The sequence below is a fragment of the Emydura macquarii genome, unplaced genomic scaffold (genome assembly GCF_026122565.2).
Source record: "Emydura macquarii macquarii isolate MOO-44397 ecotype Brisbane River unplaced genomic scaffold, CSIRO-AGI_Emac_v2 contig_2422, whole genome shotgun sequence".
Taxonomy (NCBI): Eukaryota; Metazoa; Chordata; order Testudines; family Chelidae; genus Emydura; species Emydura macquarii.
This window is the reverse complement of record NW_027132559.1, coordinates 33,694,642-33,714,196: the sequence shown is the minus strand read 5'-3', so window position 1 is coordinate 33,714,196 and position 19,555 is coordinate 33,694,642. Positions and strand designations below refer to the sequence as shown.

The following is a 19,555-nucleotide window of genomic DNA, read 5'->3' as shown; positions in this document are numbered from 1 at the left end:
CCCACCCCAATCAATCCTGTCTCAATTCTGCTCTGTCATTTGCCTGTCCCCTAGCTCCCATACCAGTTCTGCTGCACCCACCCAGACTCACCTCTGCTCCTCCTGCAGCTCTCAGGGCTCTTCACCCCCTTCTAGTCCTTCCCAAGCTTGATGTTTCAGGGAAGGAGGAGGAGATACCCTGTGGCTCCCAGGAGGGAATAGGGGAGGAGAGAGAATGGTGTCTGCTTCTCAGAGGCCGCTCAAGACAATCTGCCTCCCTATGAAAAATATCAGTGTGCCACCCTCCTCCTATGTTTTAGAATGGATGTTCTCAATTGGGGAGGCATGTCCCCCTAAGGGGTGGTGGGGAAACCAAGCCAGATGGTTCAGTAGTTAGGGCAGAAGTTGAGGGGAGTACAGTGGTTTGATGTGGCAGCCTCTGCCACCTAGGCAGAATCTGTTGCCCTCAGCTGCTGCCTAGTTTGCCTATAGTGGAGCAGTGCCTGTTACTCCTGCCTGGAGTAGGAGAGAGAGCTCTGTCTGTCTCCTGTAGCAGCTCTGATTGTCTGCCCTTCCCCAAGGGGCGGGAGAGTGGGGAAGGCGGCCAATCAGAGAGTTTTCTCCCAGCCAGGGCTAAAATTCAGGAGAGGACTGGAGATTCTCATGTCATGGTGATACGGGCTCCAGTCCCAACTGAAAGCCTACCACTCATGGAAAAAATAAGAGTTTGCAACACTGCATCAAGCTGCTGCTGTTTAGCCAACTTCATTGCCTGCTGGAGCTGATGAGGCCAGTTGCCACTGGTGCAGGTGGATCAATAGCATCTGTAATATAATAGTTTACATCTAATTCTGCTATTCATTGTCTGGAGCGTGGTACTTTGGGCTGTGACTAACTGCTGTATCAGGAAGCACATAATCTTCTCCATGGTGCCCCTTTTATACTGGATGTTCTAGTGGGTACAAACGTGATCTCACTACCTGTTTTACATTTGGATGTTTTGTCTGGTCCTCTTAACCAGTCTGGTCCCCATTGGTCACAGGCAGGTTTTTCCCATTGAGTGTGTCAATCTCCTCTGACCAGACATTTGGTTTTATGGCTTGCAGAAACTTGAACCTTCCTTGAGAGCTCTCAGGAGGAGCTTCCTTTGTCCCCAGCCTGCCTTTTTCCTTGAAAAGCTCAACTTTGTATATCAGGAACTGCAGTTCAGCCCAGCTCCTCCCACTCCTTCAGTTTGCATTAACCTCTTCTCTGCTTCATGGTATATGGACTCTGTACACATCATCAGAGGCCCTCTTGAAGTTTAAAGAGTCGGTATTTATAATCAGAAACAATTACAGTAAGCAAGATGGGAACTGATGAGACACTATAAAGATTTTGTTGAAGATAAGTGACACAACAATGACCATCCTATGGTCTTTGAGGAGAAATGATGGTTCCTGGTACAAAGTGGTAGAGATTTAGAACCTCGTGTTAAAGAACCTTGTGTGTTCAGGAAGGGTGAGTGATTAAATCAATGCTTGACTGCTGTGGGGTAAAGGAGAAAATCTATACTTAGCAAAATAGCAAACATTATGAGATGTATACCATATGTGAAAACGAGTGTTTGCTTTTCAAACTTTAACTGAGTTCACCGTAGAATGTCACAAAATTCCAGTCAACTCTTTCTGTTAAACATTGGGTCAAATAGCTGTGCAATCAAATTGCTAGCCAAGATATTTTGAGCTGGTTGAAAAACTGGAGTTAGTCGGGATTTAACCTTTTAAAAATATTTTGCCTCCTCCCATTTAATTTTGACAACTTTGAAATTTTGATGATCTCTAATACCTGCAGTATGAGGAAAAACAAGTTATCAATGGTTTCAGAAAAGGTGATGATATTAAAAAGAGCAGAAAAGTTAAAGCAGCTATTGCATATTGGGAAAGGAAGCATGTGAGCGTTACTGAAGGACAGCACCATCTTCCAAAAATAATTTAACGTGACATTGTAATACAGTGCTGGCTAACTGCCTTATACACATTGCGTTTCTTATTTATGCTCACCAAAGGGACTAGAAAATAGCATTCTGTTGCACCATCCTTAATGTTTCTTGGAAAGACAATGAGGTTGCATTTCTGTATCTTTAATATGACCAAACAATTGTCAGTGACAAGTAGGAGCTTGGGTTTACATACATTTCTTTCCAGGGTACTGGATTTATGCCCCACAAAATGATATAGCCATCACTAAAGAATTCTGGGGTATTTTAAGATGCAATGGATGGTTTAGAAAACTGATTAGGAGTCAAGACTTCTGCATTATAGACATATTGTACATTTTTAGAAGAAGGGATGTTAGAATTGCAAGGTAATGATTTTTTCAGAACATTCTAAACTCCTGTACCTGCATTTCTATTCATGTTGGTATGGACTAGTTACAAAAATATTATCCAAGCAAGAAATTAAATTTTCCCTTGCATGCATAGCCATCATGACTGGGGGGGTAGTATGTGTGGAGGCACAGATGTTTTTCATTGAGAGGGAAGAAGCAACCACATCTAGTAATTAATAAATTAAAAAAAAAAAAGACATCTCCTAAATGTTGCTTAGACTATTTGAGTCTAACAATCTAAGCAAATATATGTAATGATTTTTGAAGGGCTGGATGATGAATTGAGCCACAGCATACATGCTTTTATAAATTTCTACTGCTTCCTAGCATGTCAGCAATTTAGAGAGAGCGTGACTGAGTAAATTACAGGTAGTAAGTAAATATTCATTCTCTACTCCAACTTCAGAACTCAGAGGAGGTATAAGAATGAGGGCTCACATGACAGGGGACATATAGCTCAGCATTGCCTATAGTTACGGTTAAGAGCAGCTTTTTTTTTTTTTTTTTTTTTAAAACCTTGACTCTTAGTGCTCTACAATCCATCCAGTTACTCAGATTGCCTTGAAATTTGGTGTGCCTCATGGGAGCTTGGGATTTGGTCAGTGGCCAAATTTGGGACCATTTGACCAAAGCGTTCCTGAGATACAACCCTTCCCACCACTCCCAAAAAACCCGTTTTTCTTAAAGTTGACATATTTTGGCAAAAGTTTTTTTGCCCAGACCTGGGGATCCAACTCTGGTCTGGTCCTGGCACAAGGGTCATGCCACTAAGTCCAAGAGTGCCCTCCTTACATAGGCTTTGATTCAAGAAAGCACTTAAGTACCTTTAAACATTGACTTTAATGGAAATTTTGCACATAAGTGCCTTCCTGAATCGGGGACAATATGTCTTCCTTATCTCCATCAGTAAATCTGCACTGAGGAGATGAATTCATTTTTTTAAGTGAGAGAATCATCTCATTTTGGGGCATGTCTGATTCTTAATAATATGGTTAAGTCCGTTTGAAACCAAGAAAGCAGAGCTTGAATCACATGATTGTCATGCAGCTCTGAGTACTACTGCTGGAGTTCAGTGAAAAAGTCCTAATTGTATATTCTTGCTTTATATAGTACTTGATGATTTGGATAGACTGTATGGTTCACTTGTCTTTTCTACCCTTAGATGACATAAAAGCAATATATATGTTAAAATCTCTGGTAGGAAAGTGGTGAGCTATATAAAAGTCACAATACATTATTGTTTTTCAGTATTAAAAATGTATTTACTTTGAAAGTAAAAAAACCACACTTTAAAGAATCCTGTTTACTAATCTGTTCAAAATATTACTGTGATAAATGTTTAAATGTTTGCATTGAAACTAATCACATTTGGTTTTAGAGAAGAATAGTAGGGCACATTAAATGAGCATGATTTTATTAATAATGTGAAAAATGGCTTGAAGTCAAACTCCTTGCATTTTAAGTGGTATAGTTAGAGAAGCTGATTATCAATACTGCTGAAAATAAAACTAACAAAATCAAAATTTGGTCCACTTTAATTCTTTGCATAGCTTCTTCTCTCCCTGTTCTAGATTTTCTTCAAGGCAAATAAATGGGATAGATATAATAGCTCATGTGTTTTCTGACTGATTAAAGGAAAAAAACCTCATCTTGTTTTATGTTACTTAAAATGCAAGTACTTATTTTTTCAATTCTCACAGCAGACCAATAGTTCCTTCGACGGTCTGCTAATAAGCTCACTAGTGAGTTCTCCTGAAATTCTCTTCTGTTTGAACCTGTCCTTGATGCAAGGCTGTTAGAAAGAGCCTGTTTATCAAGCCTATAATGTTTGCAGTGGAGAGCAGTTATGTATGTATGTGAGCACGTGTGTGTGCATATATAGGCACATAAAGCCACCTACTGTCTCTTATTCCATTTGTTAGCTTTTAAAACCCTAATAGTAATCTATAGGTTGTAGAAGGTTAAAATAGTTTATTTTTCTTTCTGGTGAGAAATATTAATATCACGTATCTGCTTTTACTAGTAAGATAGCCACACAGTATAACTATACAGAACTCTGATCTGTTTACATAGCACTTAGTTATGAACAGACCATTTCATTAGTTGTGAGTTTGCTAGCTTGAACTTATGTTTTCAGAAGCAAATCTTAAACACATTTTAATGTCTGTGCAATTTACAGAAAATCTGAAGTCACTCATTCCTTTCTGATTTGTTTCATGTGTTGAAAAATCATCTTCAACTAGTGAAATGCAAAGCTTGTATGAAAATCCATCTTTTTCACAGCAAGACATGCCTGATGATGGTGATCAGTGTACCTTTAGGATAGTAATTCAGAGAAAATCAAGTTTATGTTGCTCAATTTAATTATAATGGTTTTTCAGATAACATTGGTTCCCTTTAAAATTAGTTCCCTTTAAAATTTTCATATTCAACACAGCACTATTTTAATTTTAAATTCCAGACAAATTTAACATACTTGTCTACTGTGTTTTTTACTGAAAATAAATGCATTTAGAGAAATTTAAAATTATCTAAAAGGATTTGATTCCCTAATGACTGTAGTCACTATTTGAATCAGTGACTGAGATCAAGTCATAATAAATATGCAATTTCAGTCCCACTGCTTAACAGGATTTCTTTTTTTTTTTAAATTAAATGTTGATGAAAGTAAGCAAGTACCTTACAGCCTTCTTCACAGTAGCTTGCATACTTTAGAGTATTGTTTCTCCAATATGATTTATTCACAGTAGTGGCTAGTCCTGTCTTATAGTTCTACGAGAGAAGTAGCATGTAGGTGCATTTTGGTTAGTGAGGTTTGGTTTCTCCCTTGAATTCTGACTCTCTCATACCAGATGGCAAATTTATGTTGTCTGTTGTCATAGTCCTTCTCCTCCATAGTGTAACAATGAGCTATTTGCTTATACTGTTTCTCAATAAATAAGGATTTTGTGCTTTTGCATGTCTGATTATACATTTCCTGTGGAGACAGAAGGATTTGTGTCAAGTCCCAGGTGTATTTGATAGTTTGTCTTCCAGTTTTAGACCAATAAGGTAAATGAGGATTCACTTTTCAATTTCATCTTGAATCATTTCTCCTGCACCAGGAATTCTCAACTTTTTACACACTGGGATTCCCCCGTGATGATCCTTCTCCCATTTCTACCTTGGATTCCTTTCCATTTAGCAATATGGGAAGAAAACTGCAGTTGTGACCTCCTGGCCCACAGGTTGAGAACCCTTGCTTTATACAATTCACATGCTCTCACCATTAGACACTTATTTTTGAACAATCTCCAAATAAATGAAGTGAGAGATGTGACATCTGCAACATTCCTGTGTAGATTTGTTATTTTGTTGAGATGAGAGAGAGGGGGCATTGTTTGTTTTATATTTACATATTCTTTAAATTATTAATCTAGAAAAAGTTGAGCTAACCTAAAAAATGTGTGGATTTTGTGATTTTGGGGGAGGGGGTTAGCCCTAGAACTAGTTGGTTCTCACAAGGCAAAGTTAAGAGGTAATAAAACCTACCTCATACGTAGCGCTTTTTTCATCTATAGATCTCAAAGTGATTTACTGAGAAAGTAAATATCTCAATTTTTACATGGATGAATTTTTATGTGGAGCTGTTCTGAAATAATATATGGTCTAAAGTATGGGTACTCATCTCAGTCTGCGGAGATGGCTCTCTTTCTTTATGGCTAGATGTTGAGGGAAGTTAGGAAACTTTTATGAAAGGGGGGCACCAATGCTTTTATATGTTGTAATATACTGACATAGGGTGAAACCATCCTACTGAAGTCACGTAAACACTCCTGCTGATTTTTACTATGGCCATAGCATGCAAAAAGTTGAGAATAACTGGTGTGAAGTTTATGAATTTGGTGATTGATGGCACTGAGTCAATGGAAGCTTCTGAAGGAAAGGAATTTATATGTGGAACATTATCTGGGAATTTAAATTTCACCCAGTGGTTTAGATCACGGTATTGGCAGGCCTATTTGTCTAATAGTGCAGATTCATCATTAATATATTTATTCTTTAGATTATTAACCAAGTAAAAGTTGAGTTAACCTAAAAAAAATATCTTTTTATGTGGAGATGTGGGGGTTATGGATTTTATGGATTTGAGAAAATATTGGGAAGAGAAACTGCCTTTCTGGAGCTACTCTTTGATGCCGTCTGAGGTGAACATTAGTGTGTGGCTCCAGTTAAAGTAGGCATATCTAAGAGTTTACAAATATCTTTCTATGTTTAAAAGGATATAGGTTAGCATTTTGTTGTTGTTTGCTTACCTTGTTTACCTAGAGATTTTATAAAGTAATATGTAGGGCTTCTTGGATTGGAAGTGAGAGTGTTAATAGGCTGATTCACTGTGAGGGATTTTGAATATCAATTAGGGGAAGCAGGAACATAATCATGCTGCATAGTAATAGAGTTTGAAAATCCTTCTTTTTCAAAGGGGAGGGTTAGAATTTCTCCCTTCTTACAGGGATTGTTTTGCCAGATAAATATTGTGCATCGAGGATTTCTTTAAGGAGAGGTTTAGAACAGAGCAGGAGGGTGTATATAAAGGAAGCATGAATTTCAGTAATATTCTCATTTTGGTTATACTTATCCTTCCTAATAGCATCAGGGAGAGGTTTATCAATTGCTCTGTCAAGTTTAGTTTGGTATAACAATGGTTTACAATTTTGTAGTGCAACCTAGATAGATCTTCTGGACATTTAGGCTGAGATTTTCATAGAAGCTTAAGGGAGTTAGGTGCCTAACCATCATTTGGATTTGTGCACCTAGCTCCCCTGGCCTTTTTGAAAGTGCCACCCTAAATGCCTTGATGTTATATAGATGCAGAATTAATTTTAACAGGGTGGTTAAGTGGCAATATATTCCCTCCTTAGCTTAAGGATAGCACTTCTGTTCTGTTCTGTTAATTTTATAATGTGCAATTTTGCAGAAATGGTTAATGATTCCTAGAAGTTTGTTTGTAGGATGGAGTAAGAATACTGGACACATGTTGCCAGTGTGAAGTGATGTCTGTTATTGATTTGAGTTCTTTTGGTTATAGGGCATGAAGATTTTTTAACACTATTTTATTACCCAGAATCAGTTATAGGTGCTCATGCTAAGTAAAACCAAATATTGAATCCTAGTGCACAAAGATGCACCAGTATCCCTTAAGGGATCTGTAAAATATGCAGCAGTATTCTGTACCAGGGAAGCCTTCACTGTGCTATCTTTCAGTCTAGTCTAATCTATCCAGTCATTCTTACTGCATTCATTGCCATGGTTATCAGCTTGCACAAAGCTGGGCAATACCAAAAAAAAATCAGAGAAGGAATCGAGTTCCAAAAATGTGCAAGCTTTGCACAGGCTTTAGTAGTATTTAATATGACTTTTTTACATTGAATTTACACTTGATTATTGTTGCAAGCCCAACTATCCCAAATCAACTGTCTAAGTGTAGCATATATTTCCAAGTGCTTCAGTCACACAGTTTGGCTCCGCCAACATGAGAACAGCAGTTGTGGCTTTTCACAACTAGAACTGACCAGAGGACGACAAATCCTTTTCACAGCAGTTTTCTAGGCTTTGACATTCTTTTTCATTCTTCATTCAGAGCAAAGTTCTTCATCCTAGATTACTCTGAATCAGAGCAGGGACTTTAGCCTGGGTCTCCCACATCCCAGATCAGTCTCTCTCACATTTTCTCTCTTCAAACCTTTGTGGTGGAAATGTCAGTGTAACAGACCCTGCTAAACTTGCCAGCTTTGACAAAATAGCATATTTTGGTGAAATTTCACCACAATGCTCTGACAAGCTCTATTCACAATCTCTTGTGTTAGAGTGCCCCTCACATGATGGATGGGTGCCTCGTCAGCTTTCCAGGTGCCATGCTGGAGCACAGATGTTATTGCTACATCTCCTCTTTTTCCTCCATGTTTCTCTCACTTTTTCCTGGCCTTTCTCTGTCTCCTTCCCTCCCTTCCTGCACTGTTCTCCCTTCCCTTGGCTTGTTTTTGTCTTTGTACTATTTGTTTGAGTGCTTTCCTGTTTTGTCACCCTCTCTCCCTTTTTCCACACTCACCAGAAGGCTATTTGTTATCCAGGTTGGGCGGTCTACTGGTGGTGCCATCGAGGTAAATGGACTTCAGTGGAGCCAAGATCTCATCCCAAGACAACGGTGGTTGCGCCATTAAGTGATGGACTTGACTTAAGAACTTAGACAAATTATAACACTTATTTCTCTGTTAATTTATCATCACACTCACATTGCTGAGATTGTATCTGTTCACTTAATACATAACGTATAAATCACTCTATTCTTTTTTTGACTGTTCTTCCTTTTTTTAATATCGGATTACGGACACTGTCTCCCACTACTGACTTCACACCTCCATTGTCCGGCATGCAATAATGGTTCTGGGTACTTGCATAGTATGCTTCATCAGAACATATATCATTCTTTTTACTTCTTTATAACGTTACGGTTACATTAGTTTTAGTACATACAGTACGGTGTGTAATGAAGATTTATATAAAAGGAGGTATTCAGAATTTCTGTGGTGGTGTTCAGTTTGCTTCAAAAGTGTGTTTGTTTAATTACCATATATACACAGAGAACTGAAGTGGAAACTCATAACTTGCTACTTTGTGCAATTACGTACTTACTAATTTCTCACTTCTCTACTATTCCTCTTTCTTTTCTTGACCCCTGCTAGTGTGCATCCACTGCAGTGTCAGCACACTATAGAAATAAGTGAAAAAATCACACTGCAGGTTTAAATTAATTGCACTGCTCTATTATGCTACAGGCTAGTGAGTACCTTAGATAATGCGCTATAAATTTTCTTTAATGTAACCTTAATTGGAATGGGAAGGTTCTGTAATTACTAAAGTTCTTGGTTGTTGACTAAGATTTTTATTAGACTAGAGGAGCATAAATACATTTAGCATTATAGTGTTTTATCTGAATACTACTCATGCATATGATCAGTAATTTTATGGTATGTTTTATCAGGGGATCATCTCACCAAAGGTTCTCACTGTTTTATGAGTTTCATAATAGTTTTCCAGTCAAGAAATTCTATTTTGTGAAGTACGTTTGTTGAGGAACATACTTTTTATTACTAGAGTATTCTAATCCCATCCCTTTTTTTACCTTGGGCAGGGAGTCTGAAAGTTTAATTTTTTTTCCAATATTCAAATAATTTTTTTAAAATAATACATTAAAATAACCTAAATGCAGAGATATTAATGGTTCTAATGGATACAGCTTAAGAGTGATGCTAGTTTGTGGAGAAACTGTGTAAAAAGGGTTTCTTACTCAACAGATCTGCTCCCTGACTATTTAGAAGTCTCATTTCTTTACTGACTAAATTACATTTTTCCTACTTTTTACTCCTGTACTACTGCAGTAGGACAGTCAGGTAGCTGCAGTTCTAGCTCATACATCATCTACAGAATTATTAACTATGATTCTGTTACAGAATCTTTATTTCTGGTGATGCACAAACTAGAAAGAAGCCATCTTGATTTTCTAATCCTTGGGCTGGTCTTAAAAAGTTCTACTCACATAACTATATTTGTTAGGAATGTGATTTTTTTTTTTGCCAATGTAGTTATGCTAGTTAAATTTTTAGTGTAGACACAGTTATGCTGGTATAAAGGTGCATTATACTAGTATCTTATTTTGATTCCTAAACTGTGGGGAGGAGGGGATTTCGCTATTTTAACTATGCTGGCATAGTTAAAGTGGCAAAACTTTTCAATGTAGATAAGCCCTTAGACTCTGAGTTTGTAGGTTGGCAGTTAGATAAAACATTTGATGTGGAAATCAATGAGAGGAAAAAAAAGTTTGATATCCTATGGTTCCATTTTAACCAAGTTACTTTAAGTCGAGCTGCATTTTAATTCCACCCATTTGTGTTTCTTGATCACATACAGCTCATTCTGTTCCCGTATTTTGTTGCAACTTTAAAGAAGAATACTCTCATTGACAGTAGGATTTTCCTATTGTGTTGTCTATAACCGAGTACATTGTTTTCAGAGTTGCCAGTAGTTATGTGACAAGGTTACCTATACAAATGAAGAGCAATTCAACTCATTTTAAATTGCTCCTGAAAACAAAAGGTTGCTTTCATTTTGTTGTTTATGATGGTGTAATCATACTGTACAAAAAATTGCTGTAACTTCATGGTCCTTTGGTATACGCAGCACTCTCCAAAAATAAACTCACCTTTTAAAGGTTTCGCGGAAATCTAGGTAGCATCTTATTGAGCGTATAATGTGAGGCAGATCTATCCAAAGCACATCACCCAGCACAGCAGTAGGAGAGTTGGCCTATTACAGTACTTATCTGCATGCTGTGTTTACAGTGTGGTGTAGTTTGTGATTTGAAGTTATTTATGTAGCTCTCCAGCCAGCTAACGTCTCTTGTTAGCTGGGGCACATTTGCTCCTGTTCAGAGAAGCAACAATAATGCCTAACTCCAACGTTCTTCCTAAAGTCCTGCCTTCACCAGCAGATATCCTCCTGCAGAGTAAATATTGGGCAATAGCTCTGGTCCTTATCCCTGCACTGGTCGGGACAATATTTACAGCTAAAACAGCTTGTGTGTGTGGGTAAAGAAACAAGCCATCACTATGCTTACAGTGCTTTGGTCATGTTTATGGATCTTTTAGAACGTGGACTTTTATGTGACCAACATAGCCCTCAGCTTCCCCCAATTTTAACTACATGCCACATGAATCTGGGCTCATTTCACTTTACATCAGAAATATTGAGTCATGACTACAGAGAATAGTATTTATGATAAAGAAACATAGGACCTGATTCTTATGTACACTTAAAGCCACTTTGCATCACTCTGGCAATATAACATGGCTTTAAAATGTATGGAAAGTGGCTTTTGTGTAAATGAGAAGGCCCGTAATGTCTCCATTATTTAAAGTTTTCTGCATGATTATTTTCCCCTGCCTCTCACTTTGTTCTTTTTCCTATATTTGGCATACAGGAGGAATGATAACTGCCAATAATCACCATTACTTAAAATGCTTGTATATGTTTTTAATATAATTAAACAAGATAATAATATGTCTTTCTTTTTGTTACAGAACGCTTTACACAGTACAGCTCTAAAAACCTTAGACAAGCGTGGAATAAGTAAGTTTTGGTTTTTTTTACTCTGTGCATTCTTTGACTTTCCATCCATATGGACTATCTCATGCTGAAGTTACCATAGCTAATTTACAATGCCTTTTGCTTCTTTGTCATTACATAGCAACATAGAATCACACACTGCTACATTTATCAGTTCTGAACTTTCTTTACTGACCAATGTTCAAATGAAGCCTCAGCTTCACCTCAAATACCATTTGACACTATTTAATCGAAATACTTAATCTTTGCCATTTGGGTGTACTATGTACATTTCTATAACAAAAATACTCATGTGGCACTTTGGACCATGTTTTGCAAGTTGTCTGTCTATTTACCTTATGGCTAAGGTTTCAATGATTAACAATGTTGTGTGCCTCAATTTTTGGATACCCAATCTGATACACCTTGAAGGGGACTGATTTTTAGAAAATGCTCAGCACCAACCTCCTCTTAAAATCAAGCCACTGTAAAGTGTCTGCAGAGCTTCACCAATAATCACTAGTCACTTTGGAAAATCTCGACATATATGGTTATATCTTTAAAATGTGTATTCTACATCAGGAACAGCTGGGTGGCACAGCTGAGATCTTCTGAGGCAACTGAGGTAGTGTGTTCTCCTCGGTGATGTCCATTGCATGCTTCCCAGAGCTAGTCAGGAATGTTGTGTTCTGTACTTTGGACAAACAGTTTTGGTTCTCATTTTTCCTATTCCACTTCTGCAATTAGAGTCCTTCTAAATGACGTAATAGTTGTTTCCAATCCACCTTTGCATCTTGTTTCCAAATAACAGTTCCCTGTTATGAAGGCCATCTACTCTTTGTTCTAGCCCGATGACCATACTTTTGTATGTTTTAATTTGTTTCGCTCTAAGAGTTAACCTGAATCCAGCTCATTGTCTGCTTTTGAAGAGACAGGGCATATATTTCCTTATAACACTCTTTAACTTTATTTTACTCTACATTGGATATGAATTATTGACAGATTTGCCCCAGTCTGACACAGTTGTAAAGGTGCTATGCCCAGAATGTGTAATGAGTGCCTATTAAATGATTTAACATCTTTTATGCTTTGAAATCAATGAACAGGGCTTAAAGTGGGTGAGCTGATGAGTGGGAGAAGGTGTCTTTCTGATATTTGGGTTTTCTAGCCAGTAAGTCTAAAGAAATATTTTTTCAGAGGAGCCCTACACTATCTTGAATGTGCTCTAGTCAGAATGCTTTTCAAGGAGGTCCAGACTTTGTTGTACCAGCCCTGTTATTTCCTAGTTGACAGCAGTCCACATCATAATTGGTGCCAATTGGTCTCTCACTGGTAGACTTACCAGAGATCAAGGACTGAGTTAGCAAGGAGACTGAATGATCCCCATCTGCAAGGTAGTCCCTGAAAGTCAAGAATGAAGCATTTTGGGGAAGTAACATCTTTGTTGTATAGAAAAAGAGAACTTGGCCCATCAGGATATCAATCCAATACTTTTTTCAATGTGCTTAAATAACTACAATGAATGGGATACATGTAACAAGTGTCATGGTAGCTTAAAGATTCAGAGCGTAATACATTTCCCAAAGCACAATTATGCATCCATCATTATAGTAATTTTGTAGAGATTTTAAACCATTCGGCTAAATGCTTTATTAAAAGACTTTTAAAAAGTGGTGAGCAAATTGAAACATGAAAGAAATCACTACATACACACTTACCTGAAAAGGGAAAACCCTTTTTAATCAAGCAGGGGCTGGATAAAGTTAGGCATCCATTTGGAAGCATGATGCCATAATACAGGCCTGTCCTTTGGCCAGGAAGCAGTGGAGTACTGTGCATTTTGCCCTACCTACAAGCCCCCAATATGCCCCTTCATGTGTTTGGGGTGGTTACTGGATATGTGAAGGTAGGTGTGGTGATCCGTGGGTTTCTTGTATACAGTTGTTTGTAGGGTTCCCTTGTTGAAGCTGATTGTGGTGTCCAGGAAGTTGATGCTAGTGTGGGAGTGTTCCAGAGAGAGTTTAATGGACAAGTGATGGTGGTTGAAGTTGCAGTGGGAATCTGAGGGAGTTTAAGTTATCTGTCCAGAGGATGAAAATATCATTGATGTATCTCAGGTATATCATTGGTTTTGTGGTGCATTTTTCCAGAAATTCTTCTTTAAGGTGGGCCATGAAGAGTTTGGAATTTAGGGGAGCCATGGCTGTTCTCATGGTTTGGACGAAGTGTTTATTGTTGAAAGCAAAATTGTTATGGGTGAGGATGAAATGGATGAGTTTGGCCATGTGTTTGGAGTGGATATCTGAGGGCTGTGCTTGTTTAGGCATATATATGATAGCTGTAGTCGAGAGCTTATTTTCACAGAGCTCTACTCACTGATAATAGAGATGGTAAGAGAGACAATTCCAAGTCAAAATGCAGCTTGTTATTTGATATTTATTAATATCCCTCAGTGTAGTGAACAATCTTAAAGTTGGTCTTTGATGACTTACTGTGATGGCATTCTAGGGGATGTATAAAGAGGAGAGCAACAAAACTGATTAAAGGTCTAGAAAACATGACTTATGAGAAAAAATTGTGAGGGGGGGTGGAGGGGAAGGGTTTGTTTAGTTTGGAGAAGAGAAGACTGAGGGAGACATAATGATAGTCTTCAAGTATGTCAAAGGTTGCTATAAAGAGCTGAGTAATAAGCTGTTCCCATTATCCACTGCACATAGGACAAGAAACAATGCTTAAATTACAACAAAGGGGATGTAGGTTAGACATTACGAAAAACTTCCTCACTGTCAGGGAAGTTAAGCGCTGGAAAAAATTACATAAGGAGTTTGTGGGGACCGCCGTCATTGGAGGTTTTTAAGAACATGTTAGACAAACACCTGTCAGGATGGCAGATCATACTTAGTCCTACCTCAGTACAGGGGACTGGAATAGATGACCTATCAAGATCCCTTTCAGTCCTACATTTCTATGGTTTTGTTTCTCCCTCCTTCTCCCACCCTCCAGTATGCGAGACAACATGCCACCCTTTGATTGGGATTTGAGGTAATACCATGATTTAGTCCACAGAAAGATCAAATCCATAGCTGTCAAGAGTTCAGATTTGAGTAGGGCAAACCTAGGTTTTCAAAAATCTTTCCCAGATAACTGCTGTCTCAGTTAATGTTTTGGGATTGTTGATAGCTACGAATCAGACAGGCAGCAGTAGCACTGCTGTACTCCAGGATTTTAACCCCTCTTTGGGATGAATGGATGGATATATACAAAACAAATTAGCTTGCACATTCTTTGAGGCAGGACTTTGTCTTCTTGCCTGTTTTAATAGTACCTCGTATAATGTAGCCCTGATCATAACTTGGGCCTCTGGACCCTGCCATGGTACAAATAACAAGTAATAATAATTGAATTTGAATTGAAAACATTACTCTGTGTGAGCAATATATTTCCTTCATCTATTGTCTGTTATTTTGTTTGCTACAAAATATATTGTTTGTTGAAAACAAAACGGTGGTCCAAGATATCAGAATTGACAAAAGGCATCATCCCATGACAGTCTGATGCAAATAAAACCAGAGCTTCCTCATTTTTAAGGAACCTCTTAAAAATATTTACACATTTTCTATGCTCCATGAATAAACGATTTGCAAATTTTCAGCATAAATGAGGGGATTGAAAGACTGAAAGCAATGACAATGCTTATAGTAGAATTCAGTGCTTCATATGTAAGGCTTTAATATAATAGAAAATATTTTGTTCTAAAAAATTATGTCATTTACATTTGAAATGTGTAAAGGATTTTCTCCTTTTCTAGTGTAAATCTTTGTCAGTGTGCAGTATTAGAGTGGTGCTAGATAGCACGTCTGTAGTTAAGGATATATCAACATTTCCATTATAGAGACTATATTCTCCAGGGTTTATAATTCAGATATAAAATTAACATTAAAAAACCTCAGTGACTCAGCCTAGAAAGTATTCCTTTATTTATTAACACATTTTGAAAAAAATGTTTTCTACTCTAAGAGTGCATTTTTAAATAATTCTGATTTCATTTTTTCAGGATTTTTTTGCATTCATGATGCAAAAATAGGTTGGTTGGTTTGTTTAAAATAAATTTTCAGTCTGGTCAGAATAAGGATAAAATCCTTATAGTGTTTAAACCTCCCCTAGCCCCCAGTATAACCTTATTGTCCTCTGCTCAGTTTTTAGAGTATTTTGAATATACAGATTTGTTTTGATACTGTTAACAGTTAATAACCATGGACATCTTAATGTCTTTGGAGGATCAACATCAAAGGACATCTAAGGCCCCGATCCGGCAAATATTTATGCATGTGCTTAAATTTAGTAATCTAAATAGTTCCATTAACTTCAATGGAACAACTCATGTTATTTAAAATTAATGCATGTAGTGTGTGGTGCTTGTGACCTGTGATATTCAAGATGTTAGACTAGATGATCTGGTGGTCCCTTCTGGCCTTAAATTCTATGATTGTAAGGCCATATCTACACTAGAGAGCTTACAGTGACACAGCAGGAGAGAGCTCTTCCGGTAACATAATTAATCCATCTCCAATGAGCAGTGGTAGCTGTCGGCGGGAGAAGCTGTCCACACCATTGCTTATGTCAGTGTGCCTTGATGTCACTCAGGAGAGTGGTTTATTCACACTCTTGAATGACATAAGTTATATCGACGTACGTGGTAGTGTAGACATAGCCTAAGTCTTTGCACGATTGGTGCATAGCTAGGAAATATTTTTGAAAGCCTCAGTTCTTTGGTAATAGTGGAATGACTGTACAGTATTAGGACAGCTTCAAAAAGCATGTATAATAGAAGATGTATTTAAAATACTTAGCTATATTTTAAAAAATATTTTAAATCTGCTTGAAACTGACAGAAAAGCATGTCCTACTCTTGATTTGCCGTTTGTGCAACCTCATAGATGTTTATGTTCACAAGCTGCAGTGAGTGCTCCTGCCTGTGCTGGTCAGTGTCGGAGGAATAGGACCATGGTGCCTCATACTTACTCTTTTCCTCCTCATCCCATGGGTTTGCAAGCACAGAGTCTATCTAGCATAAATATTTATATGGCCTCCATTACTATACAAGCTGAGCCCCTCACAGTCTTTTATGTAATTAGCCTGACAACATTCCTGAGAAGCAGGGAAGTGCTGCTATTCCCATTTTACCAATGAGGAAATGAGGCACAGAGAAGTTAAGTGACTTACCAAATCACACAGGAAGTCTGGGCCTAGAGCAGGGAATTGAACCCAGGTTTCCCAAGCCCCAGGAAAACCACTTCCTGCTAATCTGTGCGTGTCAGGAGTACCAAGACTGAGATTATGCCTGGCTCAGAAGAAGCTTTTCTCCCCCTCCATTTTTCTATTTCAGACTGCACAGGACTAAGCATAACAGCATCCCTTATCTTGTTTGTATACATAATGAGCTGCTGATACATGAGTTAAAACCTGAGTCTATAAACATCTTTAAAAAGGCTTAAATCCAAATATACCATGATCAGTCAGTGAATTTAAGCGAGGACAGGCCACTAAGAGGAATGGCATTCTGCTTACAAACTTTCATGGTACCCCCAGGTGTGAGGCAGGCTCTTCTACAGAAAACAAAGGCAAGAAAAAGAAAACACTACAGATAGTACACTGTGAAAGGATGGTAATAAGTCATATATTAGTTACTCCGATCACAAGAGATGCAAATCTTAAAGCCAGAGTAGAAAAGATAGAACAATGACTGATGCACTTTAATACTTCTCTAGCTAGCCAGTCTAGGTGAAAAACAACTGCTCAAAATAAGGCGATAGGTAATAAATAACTTTTTCAAAATATTAACTTAGAACCAATGGAAAATCATACCAGAGGCAAGAATATCAGAGTTATTGAACTACTCAAAGGGCAGAGAAGACAAATCCAGCAGGTTTATTATGTGAAAAACCAGTTCCCTGAAGCTCTTAAACTAGATGTAATAATTGATATATTTTACTTTTGAGAGGTCTTTTGGTGAAACAACGAACTGACAGTGAATAAGTACTTTGGTTAAAGTGTCCAATTACAGAGATACAGAACATGGAACTTACAGAATCATACACATGGTACTTAAAATGTAAGATGTACATTAGAAAATTATTCTAAGCTCTGCAGTTCCTTGGCAGGGTTTTCAAGAGGCTAAGGCAGTCTGTCACCCAACTGACACTGGCTTTCAATTCCATGTGATATTAAATTCCACCTGCACTGCACGTGTTACTGTATGGGGGATCCGGTTACAAGATTATAATCTCCTCATGGTTTGGTTTTTAAGTACAGTAGATGCTTGTTTGCAGCAACATCTTGTAAGAGCAATCACTGCTTATGAGCAACATTTCCCCTAAGAACACTTTCCCTACTGTGAATAACAGCAACAGCCACTCAGGAGCAACATAGTAAAAGGGCTCCGATAATGTTGCTACTAATGAGTGTCAGAGTGATCTGAACTGTGTTTTGTCTTTGTTCCGACACTGGTCAGTTCACTTATATCTGCACTGTGCCATCAGAACAAAATGTAAAACTCGCCATTTTTCAGTTTACAATAGCTTTCCCACAATAATAAACATTTACAGGGTGATGAGGAGAGAGAGCTAATTATCTTTGTGTATATTTCACAGAAGGATCTGTAAGGTACTCACACACTATGGTGATGGGTAAGAATTTAGACAGTCCCCTGCACGTCTATTCTTTACTATCATGGTTTACCTGATTCCCCAGCATTGTGGAATTTACTGTTTATATGGCACCTTAGCCTCACAGCACACGTCAACTACTGGAAGTTTCTGCTTCAAACAAGACCTTTTACAATGGCAGGAGCTGAAGCCTTCCATACTTATGTCTGGCAAAGTTTAAGAGTAGGATTCAAGGGGCAGACTCTCTCATTTTTAAGCCATTAGTCAGTGAAAACCCTCTGAAGAAGCAAGAGTGAGGGACTAGCAAAAGATTCAAAAGCCAAATATTGAATATGTGGGATTTTCAAACTTGAATAGTTAACAGTTTACTGTTGGAAAATGGTTTTTAGAAAAATGTATTCCCTAATGGGCTATTATTTTTAAAGACAAAATTTGATCACTTCTTGACTTTTATTTTTGCTTTTCTCTGTAATTGTGCAATATTCATCTTATTAAAATCTGCAGCCACCACTTTTTTCAATTATTCAATCTCTCAAGCACATAAACATAGGCAATTTACTGTGTTATCACAAATAAAACATCTCTTTCTTTTGGTACCCATTTATTGGATCAATCAATTTGATGGTGAGCTAAAGCTGAATCTGGGCTAAGAATCCAATGTGCTTTTTCTAGGATGAATAAACATGTAAGAAAAAACTGCTTTATATAAATAAATATATCCCTTCTGCCAATATACCAAGTAATCTTGTCAGCTATCAATAGGGAGTAAGCATGATTGTATCTACTGGGGGGAAAAAAGACTTGAATAGACTTTGAAAAATGTTCTTTATTGGAGAATCATGAATCTCTATCATTTGTTGGCTTCCTTCTTTGCATGGTTTTGGTACATTGTAAATGTTTTGAGGTTTTTATTTCTGCAAAATTCAGTAAAAAGTTATTTATAAAATTCTCCTTTTTAATTTCTTGAGTGATAAAGGGCTTGTCCATGAGGAACAATGCATAACTTGTGTAGTGTTCAGAAGTGTATTATTACAAACAGCATATATTACTGCCATGTGACACAAAGAACGATGATCATTTACTGTCTGACAAAAAAGGGCATATTATATTTTTTTTTTAAATAAATTCTCCAATGCTTGATATCACTAAGGTTTACTCTTTACAGTGCTACATTACTGTAGGTGTTTGCTGTTAATATTTCAATGCACAGTGCTTATATAACCTGTAGTAATGTTTGGGGTGGGAATTCTCAAACTTTTTTTGCTGGGACCCTCTTTGAAAATATTTCAGGCAGTGATGACTCCCCCAAAAAAGTGATGCCACCCCCATGCCATACCAACCTTACAGCTCGTGACCCTCCCCCAAATAACCTCACAATCCCCTGATTTAGGGCATGTCAG

The 19,555-nt window shown here is 37.6% G+C and overlaps 1 protein-coding gene across 6 annotated transcripts in view; it reads left to right on the top strand.

Annotated features, from left to right (window-relative positions):
* Positions 1-19,555, top strand: part of CDK14 (cyclin dependent kinase 14) — a 464,786-nt gene that overhangs the window by 334,822 nt on the left and 110,409 nt on the right. For 5 of the 6 annotated variants that reach the window (XM_067562226.1, XM_067562222.1, XM_067562224.1 and 2 more), the window contains one exon: positions 11,466-11,514. In XM_067562226.1, the coding sequence (XP_067418327.1) occupies positions 11,466-11,514 (49 nt within the window). Of the gene's footprint in view, positions 1-8,459; positions 8,757-11,465; positions 11,515-19,555 lie in introns of those variants that run through there. The other variant, XM_067562227.1, reaches the window with a different exon arrangement.